General features: G+C 39.1%; 1 protein-coding gene across 5 annotated transcripts in view; it reads left to right on the forward strand.

The window, feature by feature from the left end:
• Positions 1-1616, forward strand: part of LOC5577434 (open rectifier potassium channel protein 1) — a 132226-nt gene extending 130610 nt beyond the window's left edge. For all 5 annotated transcript variants that reach the window (XM_021854465.1, XM_021854466.1, XM_021854469.1 and 2 more), the window contains one exon: positions 25-1616. In XM_021854465.1, the coding sequence (XP_021710157.1) occupies positions 25-1197 (1173 nt within the window). In that variant the 3' untranslated portion in view covers positions 1198-1616. The remainder of the gene's footprint in view (positions 1-24) is intronic.
• The last annotated feature ends 19575 nt before the right edge of the window (positions 1617-21191 follow it).

Genomic DNA, 21191 nt, shown 5'->3' on the forward strand with positions numbered 1-21191 from the left:
TCTAATTCTTCTTTTTTACCGTAGAATCCATACGACTGGACCTGGAGCGGAGGTGATGCCTTACAAATCAAGGAAATGATGAAAATCCGCCAGAAGGCTCTCAAGTCACGCGACAATCTACTGCGGACAGCTCTGTCGAACAGCAAACAGCAGTTCGGCTCGAACGTTTCGTTCGAAACGCCTCCACCGCCCAGAGAGCGCTTATCGTCGTTCTCTGCGTTGAATCGCAGACTTCTGCAGCGGCTGAATCCCTTCCGGAAGACTTCGATCGCTTCCGAAGCCAAACCCAGTCCCATCTACGATGTGGAATCCGCTCGGCCGGTAGAGTCGTACCTATCCAAGACTTCCCGAGGTCGAGCCTCGATGTTCAACTTCCCACCGCAGCAGTATTTGGCGGCCACATCCAAAGGTCGAGGCAGCATTATGTCACTTCCGCCCTCCGACGAACATCTGCTGGAGACGACAACCATCGGTGACCTGATCCGAGCTTTGGAGATAGCCCATACTCATGCTACCATACAGAACTACGCTACCGTAGGCTCTACAAAGTCTCCGCAGCGGAAAATCGCGACGTCCATAGCACCTCAGATGCCCCCATCGATTATGTCGATCTTCCCCAACAATCCGTCCCCGGATCTAGTCGCTCGTCGAGGATCTCTCAAGCCGCATCTCGGCCAATCGCTGAGCAATCCACTCCAGTCTAGTCCCCTAAGCCATAATCCAGTGTCTTCCTCGTCGTTCCGCATGGCGAATCCTCCGCCTTACAGTGCCACCTCCGGCTACACTCCGTCCCCCAAACCTCTCCGAAGGCGCTTCAGCGTTCGCCTCTCCAGTCTAGCCTATCCGCCGGGTCAATGTCCTCGCCCAGGAACCCCTCTAGATACTTCCACTCCCCTAACGTCCTCCTCTTCATCCCTGTACGCTCCAACCACTACTCTCCAGCGCAAACTCTCCAACCGGCCAAGTCCGCTGGCCAGCCAGAACCAGAACCTCCTAACAGTCCCGTCGTCTGTCGGGGCCAGTGGAAGCACCAAACCCTGGCGCCCAGCCCTCCTCCGGTCCGATTCGGATCAAACAACGGCCCACCTGACGCCCGTCCAGCGGATCGCTCCGGGCCTGGCGGGATCCCGTTGTCGCCATAGCAGTCTGTGCCAAACCGAGGAACCCAGAACCAAGGACGACTACGGAAACAGCTGATCCCAGTCGAACCCCCCTCTCTCCTCCGAGTGACACGAATAAAACCGAACAGTATTGCCTTGTAGTAAGGAAGAAGAAGTGATCATCATCAGTGAGTGTAAACACCAATAGGCGTTTAAGAAACCAATTCCAGCCAATTTAGTGATAAGGTTGCAATAGTGCAGACCATAATTAATCGTAAGTTTTATTGTTATGACCATAGTCGTGTAATTGTAGTACAATTTTGACCATTCCAAATGGTAAGTTTAGTGGAACAAAGTTTTAGAAAATGTTGCCAATCAACGCCATACTTATAGTTTATGGGAGGAGCCTTAAACGATGTTAACTAGCGAATCAAATTTGGAACAGCTTTAGAGGGTGAAATTAACGAGACTTGATTAAAAGGGTTGAGTGACTTGAAACTTTTTGGAAATATCAAATAAGATTGATTGCTTGTTCACTTAAAAGAAATCCATTTACGACAGGTGCAGTCGCCCGGCAGTTATGGATAAACTTACAGTTGTCCATCGATGTTCGATTCAACATCAAACTGTTTTGAAATTCTGTGAGGGGACCTCTACGCTAACTTCTAACCTAAACAGATCCTAGAAGCATTGATTTATAACTCTTTTTAATGTATTTTAATCCTCTAAGCAGAATCTCAATAGAGAAACTAAAAAGTAGATTGGAGTACCGTAAAGTGCCGTAATTTAGCGCAGTAACCGAATAAAACATTTCAAATACTTAATTAAAAATTAGTATTGCATCAACAAAAAAGCATTGTGGGTGGATCGCTAGCAAATCTGTTTTAGATTATGGCAAAAATATGAACTAGACTGTATTCACACGTTACAATTGTGATTTTTTTGAAATAGTTCACTCGTTGAAATTGCTTGATTCCGCGCATTTTTTTAACGCTTTTCCATATTTCGCGCAGAAGAATGCCTAATTCCGCGCACTTGCAAAACAATCAAATTAACATTAATTTTGTATAAGGCAGCATCCATTCATTACGTAACGCTAAAATTGAACATTTTCAACCCCCTACCCTCCTCCACAACACTTTTTGTATGCAAAAAAAGTAAAGTTTTGTATGAGCCGTAACGTAGACTTTTTTATAATTTTTTAACTATCACATGAAATAAGGATAAACATTTGTTATAGTCTTTTCCTGAGACGAGACTCGCGAATACTTCTTATTCTGTCATTGCTGAGTTTTTTACTTATTCCTCTGTGTTTGTATCAATCATGCGCAAATCCTCACATGAACATCCCAGCAAATATGCAATTGCGATTGCATCACACCGAAACATAAAAAGCCTTTGAAGTGAAGTTTTATGCCAGAAAAAGTTGCAAACATTTGAAATAACTATAGTCTTGTGTTTAGATTTATCAGCAGCTTTGGAAAAACTGCTCCGAACACTGAGGTTTTTATAACAGTTTATGTCGAATACAATACTTTTCAATTTTTCAGCATTTGGACGTTTCGCGACTGCGGAGACGTTGATATTTTTTCCTTTTTCTTGTCAGCTTTGGGGTTGCATGTTATTCCAGAAAAAAAATCAAAAAAATATGCAGTTTGGCGAAATCGCCCCGACTACCTCTACACACTTAAGTTATTTTACCGTAATCCGTGAATTTCACCGTAATCTCAACAGCTGATCAGTTCGGTCAAATAAAACACCGTAATTCCGTCGAAATTCAACGGATCGCGGTGAAATTTTACAGAAAACTGTAAAAATTTACCGTACTCCGTTTATTTATTTCACCGAAATTTTCAGCTGTTGGGATTACGTTGAATTTCACGGATGCCTGTAAAATAATTTAAGTCTGTATATTCGTATTCTGCACTGTTCATACAAAAACAAATGTTTATGGATCTTTGTTTTGGACAAACTTTTCCTCCCACCATGAATGACCACGTGGTTTCTGAACGGCCGCTATCATAGTTGCTTGCTGTCACCATCAACGCTTAAAATTTGCTGATTTGTACAGGCCGACTGCGATAAAATTCGGATCATTCCATATCACATCAACATCATGCTCTCTACTCCATCACCAGTGCATTGATGGCGATAGACTATGGATATCACTGATGGCTCAAGTTTAGCCTTAAATTAAGCAAATAAAATGGCAATTTATCAGTACGATATCCTTGATAGTGCTTGCAGACGGATTAAAACTGTGTGTTGGTCACTGAAAAACATTAATAGCGTGGGTAATTACCACGTGATCACTCATTCTGCAGTGATTGTGATCTAGAGTGCGATGTCGCATCACAGCTGTTGGTTGTCAGATCCAAGTGATATTGATAGTTCGCAACTGATATTGATAGTTTTAGTCCATCAGCCATCAGCTGATATGATCGATATTGTGCAACTCTGGTTCTGCCAACTCGGTCGAGGCAGATTTCTTGTGTGAGCAAGTTACAACATGGACGTTCTAAAGTGCCAGAATAAAGTGTTGTGCTTGTGGGGAGCACTTGAAGATGGGATGGAAGGTCAGATAGCAGTGCGCGGAATTAGGGATTTATGAAAAATGACGTGCCCTAATGCCGCGCAATACTTTTTGGGATAAATCTCAATAATTATGATAAGATTTCATAAAAGCATCATGAAACACATCTGTAGCAAGTAGTTTCATAGAATATTGCATAAATAACAAAACATTTTCAATATAGAAATCACGTTTGTTTGTGTCCTACAGTCTTAGCACGGACGCTAAGAAAATTGAAAAAATGGCGTCTACTCAGACGGGCCTCCACTGGTTATTTTTTACGCCGCGAAAAATTGCTCTATTTGCTTTTATTTGTGATTCAAACGTATTCTAAATCAAAGTAGCATCAAGTGGCGTTAAAAGTTGTTGCAGTATTGATGTGTATTTCCATATGAAAATGATTTTGTATGAAATGCGCGGAATTAGGCAATGCGCTGAACTAGGGCACTTTACGGTACCTTTTAATTCTGTCCTCACGGCTTAGCGAATATTAAACGCATTCAAATATTTTTTGTCATTATACTGACTGATACACATATATAGTTTCTAGAAGTGGCCAGCGGAACGGGGCCTCCCTTAGCCGAGTGGTTAGAGTCCGCGGCTACAAAGGTCGGTCCAGGATCTTTTCTTAATGGAAATTTACTTGACTTCCTGATGTATTTTTCCTACGCACCCCTAGTGCGCTCTAAAGTCAGTTGACGGTCGTCCCTCCGACGATCGTATACGAACGAATCGAAGTAGCCGAAGGGCTCTGATCATGAGTAAATAAACAAGACGCTCAGTCTTATCTGAACTACCAGCCTAACCAGTTCGTTTTTACTTCTTCACAGTTTCTCTTGATAAAACTTCGCTTTTCCTCCGCTGGTCACAGGAATTGTAAAGTGGCGACGGTGAAAACGGTGTTTGAACGCGTGAAATTGGAGTTAGTTTTTTTTAATTCGACTCGGACAAGCACCAGCAACAGGATTGGATCAGTGTCACCGGGGCGGTGGAGTCGATCAGGGTGAACGACGTATCAGGTGAAGTTTTTTTTTCTAATAGCTTTGCAGCGGTTGCTGACGGTAAATTTGTAAGTAAAACATTGAAAGTGTTTCGAAAGTGCTGAAATTTATAGAGAAAAGCGTATCAGCATAGCGCCATTCGCCATTTGGTTTTGGTGGCGTCGTTTTATTGTGTTTTTTTTTTCTTTCTATTCCATTGAAAAGGCCTTTTCATTTTGGTGGGCTGCAGCAACAATAGGGTGGTCCAAAAACAATAATTTGTTTTTCAGAGTCAATTTAATTGTTATTCAGCATTGTTGTATCGTATATACAATAGCAATATTAATTCTGTTAACTTTCTTTATATTGAACAATAGGATTCTTTACACAGCTATTGCGGAGTCTTGAAAAGCGCCAAATTGTAAGCAGTAGCAAAATTCAACGGAATTGCTTTCGCCGATACGGATTCGGAAGCAGTGAGGAAATCTGCTGGCGAGACTGATCCGTAGCCCTTTATGAATCCGTAAGCAGGAAAGGTTTTGCGGTAATAGGGTGAGTCCTTCTGTTTTTTTATTATTATAATTTTGCACGAATAGTGAAGTGAAAAAGTGTTTACTTCTGTTTAATTTGTATGAGAGTCTAATAGCATTGTTTTCTCATTTTTATTTTCTTTTTTGGTTTAATTCCAATTATTTTATTATATTTTTCATTATTTAACTGTTTTATTTATTTTACATAATATTGATGCCATATGAATTTATCATTTAATTAATTTATTTGCATATTGCTTGAAAATTATTATTGAATCAATTTGTTTGCTGATTGTTCAAATTGTGTTTTATAAATTTTTCGTGTGAAATTTTTAATTTTGTTTTATTAGATAATGAGCTCTAGCGTGGCATTTTCTCTCGAACCCTACCGTAGGGGTACATCATTTAATGATTGGTTTACCCGGATGAAATATTTCTTCCGGGTGAACAAAATAATGAGGAAGACAAAATGGCATACTTCATCACACTGAGTGGCCCAGCTATATTCGCTGAAATTAAACTATTGTACCCTACGGGTAATTTTGAAGAAGCAGCCTTGGATGATATTGTCTCAAAACTCAAAAATCGCCTAGACAAAACGGAACCGGATTTAGTACAAAGGTATAAATTCAGCACTAGGGTCCAAAATCCTGACGAAAGTGTCGAGGATTTTATTTTGAATTTAAAGCTTCAGGCTGAATTCTGCGGTTTTGAAAATTTTAAAAAAGTTGCTATTCTTGACCGCCTTATCGCTGGATTATGCGGCAAGAAATTGAGACAAAGACTTTTGAGTGAAGAAAAGTTGACTTTGGCAAATGCTGAAAAGTTGATTGCAACATGGGAGGTAGCGAGGGCTAATGCTGGAACAACTGACCAATCACATATAGGGCATCCAAGTATGGTGGCTGCGGTACATAATAGGCCAAATGAGATACAGGGAATAGCAGCGTCTAGGATAGCTCAAGTTTATAATTATTCAAGGAAATATCAAGGTTTTGGGAACGGGATGAAAGACAGTAGCAATAGAGGACCGGTTAAAAGTCGATTAGGTTTCAAATCTCCAGGGAAGATACAGCAATCCTATAGAGGAAGACGTGGAGGTGAAACTGGCAGTTTCCCACAAGATGGACGTTCTGGAGGACACCGGCAATGGCAGCGACCCGACTATTCCCAAATGGTATGCAATTTTTGCGGAATCAGAGGCCACATCCGTAAAAAATGCTTAAAATTGAAAAACTTGAATCGGGACGCAGTAAACCTTGTCGAATCGTATAGGCCAGGACCGTCAGCGGATAGGCATATTACTGAGCTGCTGGAGCGAATGCGGACCAAAGACGAAGATGATGACGAGAATAGTGACGAAGGTAATCTACAATGTATGTATGTGTCATCCATCAATAAGATTAGCAATCCATGTTTAGTGCAAGTAGATATTGAAGGCAAGGGCCTAGAAATGGAGGTTGACTGTGGCGCGTCTGTGTCAGTCATAAGCAAAAGGCGAAATATTTCAAAGTTCGACAACCTTTTACGAAATTATAACGAGCCATTAATGGTGGTGAATGGAAACAAACTTAAAATTGAAGGGGAGGCTACAGTTTCGGTAAAATTTAATGGCAAAGAAGCGCTAATGCAACTTTTAGTACTTGATTGTGAAAATGATTTTTACCCGCTTTTTGGCCGAACTTGGCTAGACATGTTTTACTCAAATTGGAGACAGTTCTTCACTAATTCTTTGCAAATTAACAACATAATTAACAACTCAGGTGAATCGACCATTGATGAACTAAAAAGGAGATACGGAAATGTTTTTATAAAAAAAACTTTTCAACACCTCAGTTGACATTTAGGCTTCATACGAAACAGACGTGTATTGTTAGCCAAGTGAAAACACCGCATATATTTTCGCTAATCGGACTTTGTCCGAAAGGCTTATTCATTAAGTTTTCGTGTAAACGACTAGTTATCATCCTTAAGGATGGCCGGATTCCGCAAAAACTCAACCGTAATTGACTTTAGCGTCATGCCAGTACGACCAAAGCTGAACGTTGTGCAAGAGTTCCTGTTCAAGCAGATGTCCCTAGACATGTCGCTAGTCAAAAACCTGCAGACAAGCAAGTCCCATGTCATCATCGAACTGGACTCCGCAGAAACAGCTGAGAACGTCGTTATGCTGCACAACATGAAGCATACACTTGAGCATGACAAACAGCTCTACCATATCCCAGTGCACCCGACAGACAACGTCATTGAGGTTAAGGTGTATGGCTTGCCTCCACATATGCCAAACAATCTCATCTCAGTGCAGTTCTCAGCTTATGGGAAGGTTCTCTCCGTGAAGAACGATGTCTGGAAGGACTATTTCCCAGGCATCCCTAACGGAGTGCGAATAATTCGTATGGAAATCCAAACGCCGATTCCTTCGTATGTCCCCGTGGCCGGAGAGCTGTCATACGTCCTATACAGTAACCAGGTTAAGACCTGTAGGCATTGTACCCAGAAGGTCCATATCGGAAAGACATGTTCGGCTGCTCGAAAGGAGTCTTCCCAGAACGCAGGAGAGAAATCAACATTAGCCGAAATTGTCAGTAACTCGCAAGCTAGTACCAACGAGTCCCCCATAGAACTCATGGAGGCCACAGATAGTGAATCTGATGATGAATCAGTCGCGTCAAAAGAAGCTACTACCACCCAGCTCTCCACGGCCGATTCATTGGCCACAACGATGAAAAAAACCAGCAAATCTCCTGAAACGCCCAACTTCAGTCAACCCGTCGCCTCTACATCGAATTCGTCGAAAATTGTCACCTCGGAAACCGAAACAGATCCTCTTGGAGGTCGCAAACGAACTCTGTCGCCGAAGCAAGCTGAGCAAGAATCACAACGACCTCAACGCCGAACAAAATCTCAGCGACACACTTCAAAGTAAGGATAACTTTCTTCACCATTGAAGCCAAACATTCCGTATTATGCTATCTACATGTCCATCAACGCAAACCATCGTTGGAGCACCTTAATTTCTCAAAGGTAAAAATACATTGTATATGTCTAGCCGTAGCGCCATCAGATACTGCCGTCCTGAAAATTTCAATAAACTCCTCAGAACTCCACCTGCAAAATCGTGTCATCAACTGTAATTCAAAACATCACCATCGACCAAAATCTATTTCACCGTTGGAGCAACACTTTCCTTCCAAGGTAAAAACAAAAAGTATATGTCCTGTCGAAGTGTATTTGGATGCTACCGTCCTGAAAAGTACAACAATCTCCGTAGAAGCCGTACCGAGTTTTATCTGCCTTTGGGATTGCGATGACTGTTCATGCCGGCTGGAAGGTTTCCCATCGTTGGAGCATCGCCCTTTCCGTAAGGTAATAAAACATAGTATATGTCCTGCCGTCGCGTTTTTGGATACTGCCGCACCTGTCAAGCAAATTTCAACATCCGTAGGCCAAATCACGGGCGATCAACGACAGACCAAATCTTTATGTTGCGGCAGATCCTTCAAAAGTGTCGCGAATATCAAGTACCTACGCACCACCTATTCATCGATTTCAAAGCGGCCTATGTTACCATCGACCGCGAAGAGCTATGGAAGATTATGGACGAGAATGGTTTTCCCGGGAAACTGACTAGACTGATCAAAGCAACGATGGATAGTGTACAGTGCTGTGTGAAGATATCGGGTGCATTATCGGACCCGTTTGAAACACGCAAAGGACTTCGACAAGGCGATGCACAGTGGCGGTCCTTCATACAAAGGTCGGAAAAAACTCGGAAAAAACTCGGTTTGAAAAATTTTCAAACTTTTTATGAAACTTTAATTTATGATCTAGCAACACGGCCGGGCTAGCAACAAAGTGCCCTGTTGAAATCCAACTCAACGATGTGAAAGTAGGCCTTTGCCAAAACGACCAATGAGAAGTGGTCTTTTTTGACAGGCAATTGGTTTCATTTGTCACGTCTTGTCTTAGAGTGTACCATGTACAAGACGCTGATAAGACCCTAAGACAAGACGTGACAGGTCAAAGTACAAAAACGAAACCAATTGCCTGTCAAAAAAGACCACTTCTCATTGGTCGTTTTGGCAAAGGCCTACTTTCACATCGTTGAGTTGGATTGCAACAGGGCACTTTGTTTCTAGCCCGGCCGTGTTGCTAGTTCATAGATTAGAGTTTTAATCAAAAGTTTGGAATTTTTTCATGAAACTTTTTTGTTTCAAATGTATTAATATTCGATGTTAAGTTCAAAGCATGTGATCCTACAATACCAAGATAATTTAAAAATACCTAGTTGAGACCAATATAATGGAAATTGTGTCAATTCTCTCCAAAATATCACCGGTTTTGAATTTTAAGCTGATTTATTAAAAACATAGTATCCTCTACAGCACTAAATGAATGAAGCGTGCAAGAAACAATCAAATTAGGAGCCATGGCATTTGAATTTGTTTACAAGGTTTGCCTTAAAAGGATACTGGTAACACTGGCTTCTGTATCGTCAAGGTTATCGACTGAAAAACAACGGGGCAGTCTTAGTTGAGCTGTCACGTCATGTCCTAGATAAGACCGGTAGTCCTCTATGGGCATGAGACGTGGACAATGCTCGAAGAGGACCTGCAAGCGCTAGGAGTTTTTGAACGACGTGTGCTTAGGACGATCTTCGGCGGAGTATGTGAGAACGGCGTATGGAGGAGAAGAATGAACCACGAGCTTGCGCAACTCTACGGTGAACCCAGTATCCAGAAGGTCGCCAAAGCTGGAATGGTACGATGGGCGGGACACGTTGTGAGAATGCCGGACAACAATCCCGCAAAAATTGTGTTCACCTCAAATCCGGCCGGTACAATACGAAGGGGAGCGCGACGAGCTAGGTGGTTTGACCAAGTGGAGCAGGATCTTGGAAGTGTGGGGCGATCGAGAAACTGGAGGTTAGCAGCCATGGACCGAGTTAGTTGGCGTAACATTGTGGCGCAGGTCATGTCTTGAAGGACGTAGTTTTTCGTTGTAAAATGTATGAAATTCAAACAATTATTATGGCGTGATAAAATCGAACATAAAACCGTGGTAAAATCTAGAGTGATATTATGAAGCGATATTAAAACAGGCAGTGATAAAATCGAGAAACTACTGTAATCGAGAAGTCAAATCATCAATTGGAATCGCTAAACCACTTAACAGACGCCTAATGCAGTTGGGCATTGTTAATTTTCATAGATGTCGATGAAAGATGTCGAATGAAATAGGGCATCTAGAAAAGATTTTTTGGAAACTAATTCATCAACCTTTTTTGTGCAATTTGATCATTTTGACAAATTTTACAAAGGGCTAATTGAATACGCGGAAAATCCTATAACAATCATTGTACGATCTTAAGAGGAAAATAACCATCACCGTTTTACAAATTTTCAAAACTAGTTTTTTTTTGCTCACAATTGAAGCAATTTATATGAAAATCTATCATTGCATTGCTCTTACTCTCTGTAATGCAGTGATAGATTCTCATGAGGATATATTTAAATTTGAACGAAAAAAATGGTTTTCCATTTTTGATGATTGCTGATGATTGAATGATGGAAAAAAAATCCTGGAAAAATTATTGGATTATCATAAAATGAAACTAAAAAGTGCATAGCTTTTGTGGAATCTGAAAGTAATTCTTTAAAAGATCCCTGAAAATTACATGTGGAAATGCTAGGTGGAATTGCTCAAAGAATTCAAAGTGTTATTTTTCAAACTTGGATAAATTGCTGTTTCTTCACATCGGAATTTTCAGATATTTTTGTGAAACAATGATCGAAGACATCACTGATGTAATACCTGAAAAATTATAGAGAAATCCTTGAAGAGAATCCCATGGAGAAAGTTCCTGCGCAAAACCTGGCGAGTTTCTTAACAGAATCTCTGGTAGAATTCCTGGACGAAAACTTTTTTTCGGAACATTTGCGGAAGTTATTGAAATACTCGGAGAGTAATTCGAGAATGCATAGAGTAATTACTGAAAGAATCTTTTTATAAAGTTCCTCAAAAGCTAATGAAGGAATCTGAAAATATTCCTGCTGTGATCCGAAAATAATTTCTAAAGGAATCCATAAAGTAATTGTTAGAGGGATCCCTGCAGTTCGTGAAACAATAACTAATGATTTTTTTTTCTGACAAGTCCCTGACTGAATCATTATCGAATACTTAGAGCAGGCGTACACCGCGCACGCCAGCATCCGGCCCACCGCCTCATTTTGTACGGTCCGCTGAGGGCTTGAAGACCCTTTCCATATCAAGACGTTTGATGCTTTACCAACTTATTTTTGAAACATTTCAAGGCTGATTTTTACAACTTTAGATTCTGAAATATTTGGATATTTCATTTTGAAGATTCTTTTATAGTAGTTTACGGAACAAGTTGCAGAATGATGCTTTTTACAACACGAGTCGTAAATTTATCTTACGAGGCTAGCCGAGTAGGATAATTACGACGAGTGTTGTAAAAATCGAGTTCTGCAACGAGTTACGTACAACATTTTTTTTGCAATTCCGTAGAAGTGCTTTAGGTATCAAAATGCATTCACCATTATTTTACAATTTCAAAAAAACTATTGTGTTATGATTCATTGATTTCAGTTGCATAATGACTCTTCCCGCACTGCACATGTTGTGGCCATCAACAAGCCACCGGGGTGCATCATGCCGCACCACACCAGTGGACGAACATGCCTCATGTTGAGGCCACAAACACACCACAAATCTGCCATACTGGCAACACTTTACTCACCTGAAATAATTTCCTTATCCATGTTGCATACCTAAAAGACAAACAACAATTAGATAGATCATTAATTTATAAGCAATCAACTTACCTTTCGATCTTTCCAGACCGAACACAATCTAACGATTTTTTTTTTCTTTCTTTATTATTGAGACTTTTAGCCCTAGGCTGGTTCATCTCATAATCTAACGATTGTTTATTTACATTTTCATTCTCTCTATTGTCTGACAGTTCCAGAATATTCAGTCCGGCAATTGTATAACAGTTTAGACACAACATATTATTGTATACAACAATACAGTTCGAGAATATTCTATGCAAGTTCTATAGGGAAGAGCGGAGTATAAATATGACACCATAACGTTGTACAAATCAGTCTGAAATAAACCGTGATTTCGAACACATCTCTTTCGTAGTAATTATTCCCTACCGGATCGTATCCGCGGGAACAGCACACTTGTAACGACCATAGAGTTAATTTATGTTTAGTTCAATGTTTTTCGTATGCTTCAAAATATTTGTCCATTTAAATACAGTAATACCTCGATATAACGTAACTAGATTTTTGTTTTCGTTGCGTTATATCGAGGTTACGTTATATCGAAGCATAATATTTATTTTCTAAATTTAGTTCAACATGTATTGTTTGATAATAAATCTTCGAGCTGTTTAGTAGAATACCTATAAGTAGATGAAAAAACCGAATTTAGTACTATACCATTTAATTCCACTAGAGTTTGTATCCTTTGACAGATACGCGTATTTCGACCTCAACTGTAAGGCCGTCTTCAGTGTCGTGTACTAGACTCGACTTCTAGTAGTCGAGTCTAGTACACGACACTGAAGACGGCCTTACAGTTGAGGTCGAAATACGCGTATCTGTCAAAGGATACAAACTCTAGTGGAATTAAATGGTATAGTACTAAATTCGGTTTTTTCATCTACTTATGTATTGTTTGATGACAAAATTGATCTAAAATTGGTGTTATTGACCTAGCAGGCATATTCAGTCTCTCTTAAATTTTTTTTTCGATATTTTTCCGCGTTCATTTCTTTTTTTTATTTCATTTTTTTTATGTCTCTATTGCAGTAATCCTTCAAAAAATGTAATCCGGGTTTTTTTTTTTTAATTTCTTGACAGAATTTAAGAATAAATTTTACAATAATAATTTCCAATTCTATAAACTTATAAGAGATTTTATGAAGAAATCATTAGACAACTCCATTAAAAACAAGAACTTTTCTTGAGGGATTTTCCATGGAAAGTTTCTGAACCAATATGTGATGAAACTATCGGCAGTATACTAGGAGAACTTTGTTGGGGATCTGGGTACCGTAAATTCGGGTGAAATTGATCAGTAGGGTGAAATTAATCACCGTGTCACACGATTTTATTTCCCTCTTATAGAGCACAGAAATCATTGCAACCTACAGTAAATAAACATTGTTTGTCTTAACTATTGTCGAATTGCAAGTTGTGAAGTTTTTATGTCAAGGAATGTTTATTTCTATGAAAATAATAGAAAATTTCATAATCGTGTTCTGTGTGGTATTGGCAGACATCAATAAACTTATAGTTTTAAACAAGGATTTGGACATGTTGTCAACTTTAAAATTTGTAAGGATGCTTGAAATATATCCTCAAAACGAATTTTATCATCAAAATTCGTACCAATTTGTTCATTTTGTTGTAATAATTGATTTTTTTATAGATATCAGAAGATTCCTTTGGAAATTGCCTACATTTAGGCGTTTTCTGCGGTTTTATTGAAAATTAATTGTTCATTATTTCCATAAATTTTGCATTGTTAAGAATTTGGCAAGCATATTTGTGTTCAGGAAGCCCAAATCAAAAAAGTAAAGTTGATTGATTTAAAAACTAACAATAATTGTTTTGACAGGTGATCAATTTCACCCCGAAATGGAATTTCTTGATTTTTTATTTTAGAGACGATTTTCAGCACTAAAATAACAACTGTATGAAAATTTCAGTATATAAGCCAATGAGGCTCACCGTCGTACTTGTTTTCCTGCATTAAATTGTTTGGCATTAGCAACATCATAGAAAATAAACATGGAAAACAGTCAAAAGTGATCAATTTCACCCGAAATTACGGTACTTGATCAGTTTTTGAACGAATTCCACAATATATATTTTTGAAATAAAAAATCCATAGAAAGTTTCCTAGACGAATACTTTGAGAATTACTTAAAGAACCCACTAAAAAAACAAAGATCTTTCTTAGGAAATTCCTGATAGAATCAATGAAGGATTTCGTTCCACATAGAATCCTTGAAAAAAACTTAAGTGGTACATAGAATAGTTCTTGCATAAATATTTGAAAAAAATCTGCAGAAACTCATAATGAAATTGCTGGAGATATTTCGAGTAGATTGTTTTCCAGGTTTTTAGACGATAACCTATACGATTTTTTGGAGTAGCTTCTAAAGCATTCCAAGAATATTATTGGATTGTCCCTTAAAAGGGCCGCTGGAAAAATAGATGAAAAATAGCTGGAATAATTTATGAATCTCTAGACTCAGGAGAAAAAAAATCCACTATATATATTGGACAAATTATTTGGTGAAATTCTTTATCAAAGACACAATAGATTTTATAGATATATTGAAAAAAAAAAAAACTATTGGAGAAATGTATAATGCTTGAATTTAAAATTCGTAGAATCCACCATTCCTGGGACATATTCTTGATAAATTTCTGGAGAAATATTTGAACCATTTACTAGTGGAATTTAATGAGATTTTTCTGATGAAATTCTTCCAGGAATCCTTAAGACGGGAGTCAGTACTGATAAAATATCCCTAAAAATTCTTGAAGGAATCCCTGAAATAGCTTTAAAAATCATCTGGTAGAACCCCTGGAATAATTTCTGAAGAAAACCTCAGAAGTATTTATACATGAATATCAGGAGTGATCACTAGTGGAAATCTTGGGGATCCCTATCGGAATTATTAAGAAAAAAAAAATCAAGTTTGATACATGACTATCAGAAGGGTTTAAGATGAGTCCATGGAGAAATTATTGGAGGAATCCTAGGAATGATTCTAGTTAAAATCCGTGACATCTTTTTTTGAGAAATCATTTAAAGAATATCTGTAGGAACTTCTTAAACACTAGCTAAATATTTCCTTAGGTATTTTTAGAAAAAAAAAATATTATCCAATATACGGTAAATGGATTGGCGATGGCAGCGTGGCCCGTCAACACACAAGTCTAATCCGAGTTTGATCTAGTTTTTTTGAATACAAACTCTAAATCAATAATTATCAAAGTTTACATAGAAAATTGACTTGAGTAGCAGGCTTGATTCCAGTGGGAGCGTAAATGCAATAAAAATAAAGAAGAATGATTTTGTCATTGCTGTCCATTCGTATAAAATGTACAGCAATGACAAAATGTGAGTTTTCACATTGAGCTTAGCTCGTTATCGATTTATGACTGTATTCAGTACTTGCATTGCTCTGATTTAGTATTGGTTTGTGTTTGAATCTTGAAGAATGTTTATTGTACTTTATAATTCATATTTCAATAAAAAGCCAAAAAAAAGTTACGTTATATCGAGGTAAAAGTTACGTTATATCGAGGTATTACTGTAGTTAAATATATTGAACCAGTCTAAGGTTAAGCAATTCACTCCCTGCATGAACACTCTTCGGAGATCACGAGTAGCATCCTCCAAACCACATGGTAAATGAGTTCCGTCTGAAGCCAATTCGCACATGTTATGTGCCGCCCAAAAAGCAACAGCGATAGCGCTCTGGCCAAATCAGCGCGCGTGCTTCTGAGCATTGACCCCCAAGAAATGCATTCAAGGGATATTGAACTTACCCGAATGGTTCGCCTCTCTTTAGGTCGGAGATAGAGACGAGCCGTTTTGACGAAAGCCTTTCGGTGAAGAACAACCCCCTCCCCCTGACCTTGAATGTTTCGCGAGCATGGGAACGAGGAAATCTCAGATATTTCTCTCGGGAAATATTTCAGATTAGATAGCGAAGATAATATGTATCTCGCGACCTATCTGAGGATAACCTGACCTTGATCAATCACTTCGTTCTGGCTAGTGGAAGAGGCAGGAGTGATCAGAATTAACGTTTCGCGCCGTGATGTGTTTGTTGAGGTATAGTTAATTAACATGTGGTGTCTTCATGTAAAATTTATTAAGTCTTTCCCAAGTAGATCAGTTTAGTATTGCAACTTTGATTTGTGTGCATTTAGTGGAGCCGAAATTACGTGCGAGTGTCTAGGATATCAGGTAACAGTGTGCTTAATTTATGTGCAAATTATGTTGTGTGTTAATCGTGTCGTTGAACGACACCACGTGCTCCTAATTAGGTTTGTGGCTTCCTGCGGAACCGGACACATCACACCTTTCCCAAGATCGCTTCTGACCCCACCGTCAGCTATGAGGTTTATCCCGGTGGTACGGAAACCGGAAGGGAGCTTGCGCACGTTATTCGCGCCCCAGGCGAAGGTAGCAGGCACCCAGCATTCATCAGGAATTGCGCCAAACGTGAAGAGGAGTTCACCGCCGGCGTCGCGTCGGCCGTCCCCGTCGCATAAGCCCACAACCGGAGAAAGAGAGTCGGAGAGCGTCACCACCAGCACCCATCGACGCTAGTTTCGCCCAGCGCGGTCCGTAGCCTATGAATCGGTAGCGTGGCTATTCGATTATTTCACGTGGCTACCCTTAGCTCCCGCGCTTGCGCTGGTAGTCACTACGAGCACGCACACACGCACACCATTCGAATGAACATCTGCAATTGTCATGTTGCAATTGTCCAATATACCTACATGGTCATTTCTGCCACAGCTTCTGAGCATGCGTATACAGCACAGTTCAGAGGTTCGTCGTAGTGCTGCTTCCATCTTTCAATCCGTCCGACAAAATGTTGCATATTTTAACATGCATCACGAAGCCTTTGTGGGATGCTGCATAATTTCCGCGTTGCATTCTTCTCCGCTAGCATCATTTTGCGTTCCGTTGCCTACGTTCAAGGTACACGATAATGTTCTTGGCTGCTTGCTTCAGTCACTCAAGGATATACGGATGCAACTCAGGCGACGGTACCGTACGTTATTAACGACGGAGTTTTGGGCGCAGTTTTACTATTTCTAGATAGTCGTCAGAGTCGGTGTTAGCTCCACAATTGGGTCCTAAAGCCCTGTCCCAATTTTAGTGCCAAACGCTTAAGTTTAGGCCAAAAACACATGTTTACTCAATTTTCTAATGTTTTCCGTTGGTTTAAGCCCAAAAAATTTTTTATTAGATTTGGTCACATCCTTTCGCTTAAACTCAAATTTTGAGTGTATTTTGTTTTCCGTGTCCCTTACGAAATGTCAGATAGGAAGAACCCCAGTGGTCGAACTAAAACCCCTGTGGTGTTTTTGTCGACTAAGCGAACGTCAAACATGATCAAAAGTGTCAAGGTTCATTTATGGATCAAATTTTTAAATTAAATTTTAAACATGATATAGCCCTTATTTGAGCGGGAAAAAATGCTAAAGTAATTACAGTAACATGCTTTTTCGTGTTATTAAATAAAAACAAGATTTCATTACAAATTTTAGGACCCAATAGGTCCTGGCGTCGATTATGTTGGACAACTGCCATCGATTTGCCAAAACAGTGTTCTGTTTTTTTATTCAGATCACTACTTCAAGTATATCGGTATAGGAGGCTATATTATATACATTCGGAGCATTCTCCTTATTATTCTTCGATAAAACTCCTTCTATTTTGCCTCTGATGCAGATGCAGTTCAGCATGCACCAACATTCATTTACCATTGGTAAAGGTAATTTTCAAATACATTGATAGTGTTTTTTGTATTTTACCGAACAGAAATTTTTGATTCGCAGAAAGCTAGCACGATTTTTAGTTCTTACTTTACTTAAGTTTTGGTGGCGCTGCGCCACAATGTTACACCATGGCTCCTTGCCTCCAGTTTTTTGACTGTCCCACACTTTCAAGATCCTGTTCCACTTGGTCAAACCTTGTTGTCATGCTTTTTGCGATCCTCTTTGTTTTATAGCGATTTTTGTCTCACAACGTGCTCCACTCATAATACCCTTCCAGCTTTGGTGTCTCTTTGGATTCTGTTGGAGAGCAGGTACATTACACACCCTGCAGTGGAGATGTCTATGGGTAATGGAGGTAGTATTTTAAGTGAATGAATTGTAGATATATTTACCCAGACATGAAATAAAAGAGAGGTGCTGAGCTGGTAGCTATATATGTCAGTAGCCTGCGGTGTGGAGCGGAATAGCCTTGTTTTGTAGTCGTTTTATTTCAACAGATTCACCATAGAGTTGCGAAAACTCATATACGCTTTTCTCACATACTATGCCAAAGATCATCCGAAGTGCACGTCGTTCAAAAACTCCTAAGGCTTGTAGGTCCTCTTCGAGCATTTTCTTAGCAGCGTCTTGTTAAGCGAAGGTTAAGTTCACCACACCGCAAGGTCATGCGGAGTCCGCAGAAAGCATGACGTCCGGCACCTCTTCAAATTTCTATGCTGCAGTTGTTATCCGACGTTACCAAGGCCAGATACACAAATTCATTCAGCAACTTAAACTCATATCCGTCGATCGTCACATTTCCGCCAATGCGAGCTCTATCATGCTCAGTTTCTCCTGTTAACAGATACTTTGTATTCTGTTGTTGAGCTGCTCTGTATCCCAGATCAAGACTGTCAATCGGTGCAAACAAGTAACCAACCTGTCCTGACCCATTTTAATAAGTACCACTCCATTACCATCCTTCTCAGTGCTTTATTGCTCTTATGCTCTTTGATAACATCCCTGAGTATGCACGCCTCCCTCATTCACCGTACCGATGAAGCCATTCCTCTTGCTGCCTTGGTGATTCCCCTCTGCGCCATTCAGGTGTTTATCGTAGTGCTACCTTCCACCTTTTATTCGTCTACGGTCGTTCGTTAAGATACCTCCATCCTTATCCCGCCACATTTCGGATCGCGGCACAAAGTTTTTGCGGAATGCGTTGAGTTTATTGTAGAACTAACTCGTTCCTTGAGAACGGTACAGCTGTTCTATCTCTTCGCATCTCTTATTTCTTTCATTTTTATTTTCATTTTGCAGCGTTTGGTGGGGCAATGAGAGCGCAAGTCAATCCAAAGCCGGGGGAAAGAACAGGTAATGGCCGTAATAGTCTATGCGGACCGCTTGAACACCATCGGAAAGGATAAGAATGGTTGGGGTAGCGTATAGGGAATCGGAGAAGACTTGACACAGTAATGCGATTAATGCTGCAAAATGTAAATGTGCTGAAAGCAATTTAATTTGAGTTTTTAAGTTTGATTTGACTTATTAAAATTCCAAATAGATCGGCCATTGTACAAGTAAGAAAGAATATGCTGATCGCTTTGTAGAAATTTTATAAACAACAAAAAAATAACAGAATGATAGTGATGCTAAGGGCTGCTGATGGCACGATGCGACGCTTTAGGAGATTTTGATACTGATTGAACATTACTATAAACAGCGCAATTCAATCGATGGTGATAACTTTACAAACTTTATCTGTTTTTGCACTGATTGAGGATGCTGATTTATATAAAAAATGATATTATTAGTTCATTTGTTTGTGTGATCTATGAGTTAATAATTAAAAAAATACTTACCTTTGATGATAATACTTCCCTGACCAGAAATATTCTATTATGAGCACCCTTTTCGAAGCTATTCTATCCAGGTATCCATTCACTGCTTACAATCCTGAAATTATTCTTATTGTGCATGCTCATGCATTATATTAGTGATGCTCATAATTATGCAACAGATAAGAAGGAGAGAAAGAGAGAATATAGGAACAGTGATTAGTAATGAGTTAATTATGTAGTTTTGTTAGAATTATAAACAATTAAACAGTAGTAATGAATAGCTTGTAAAATGACTTTGCAGCAAAGCTGAGCCTTTCGGATCGTGAGACCGATGTATCAAAATAATTTGTTTCGAAATTGTCCGCGTGGTCTTCTAGTGCCCCTATTAGATAAGAATCAGTCATAGACATACATACCGAATGCTCGCCATGACCCTATGACCAACATTTGTATATGTATAGACTTAGCTGATGTGGCTTTTCTAATAGGTAGTTCTTTCACTCATTGATTGTCTTCAAAACCTTGTCAAGAATAGAAAATTGATTTTATTTCATTTATTACTACTTTGAAGCTACATTGTACTTATTAAGTATTAGGTATTATTTTATGTTTTTATCACTATTGATATTATCAAGGCCAGAATTCCCAGTGAGTGAAGAATTTTATAGTACTAGAACACCATAGAAGATCGCTAAACATTACCTAATCATGGAACGGCTTTTTGCTATAGAGTAAGGTGGGGCAAAAGTTCGACCTTAGTGATATAATCAAAGTTTCCAGGAACACAATAGCAGCTGAAACAAAACAAATACCATACAGTGAACCTTTAACATATTAGCAACATTGAACAAACTTGTGTCAAAATATTCACCCATTTTTAGTTGTAACTGTTTCAAAATTGATTGTCTTAAACGAACTTTTGCCCCACCGGTGGGGCAAGATTTCGAATCTATTGTGGGGCAAAAGTTCGCTGGATAAAACACAAAATACCGATACTTTTATTACAGGCACACTTTATACCAGTCGTAAACTTAAGTTAGCTGAAAAATACACACTAAATTTTCATCAAAAAATTGCCCAAAACAGGGTTAATTGTAATATACGCAAAAATAGCAGTTTTTCGCAAAACTAAGTGTAAATGTAAAATTTTGGTGACATTTTTCACACGATCAGACAAATTTAGCTAAATTTGAAGATGATATGTGGATTTTAGGCAATTTGTAAATTTTTCCGTGAGTTTATACATGGGTTGAAATTTTGCCCTCTGATTCGAACTTTTGCCCCACTATGGTCCAAAAATTGTTTCCAAGCATTTATGTAAAAACTAATACACCTCAAAGCATCCTTGATATGTCTAGAAACGCCCGTACATAAAATATTGGAAAATATTTTATCTTCAATTGGTTCTATGCAACGAAAGTTTGACCAAAAATTACAATATTCACGTCGAAAAACAACAAAGAGCCATAACTTTTCCAAATATCTATCGATTTTTATGATATTTGGAGTGAAAGTCTCTTACTTGAATAGCATTCGAACCACCATGACGTTTATAAGTTTTTTTTTGAATTGAGCTAGAAATCTTAAAAAGAAACTCTTACCCCACTCGAA

The sequence above is a fragment of the Aedes aegypti genome, chromosome 3, assembly GCF_002204515.2.
Source record: "Aedes aegypti strain LVP_AGWG chromosome 3, AaegL5.0 Primary Assembly, whole genome shotgun sequence".
In the NCBI taxonomy this organism is placed as follows: Eukaryota; Metazoa; Arthropoda; class Insecta; order Diptera; family Culicidae; genus Aedes; species Aedes aegypti.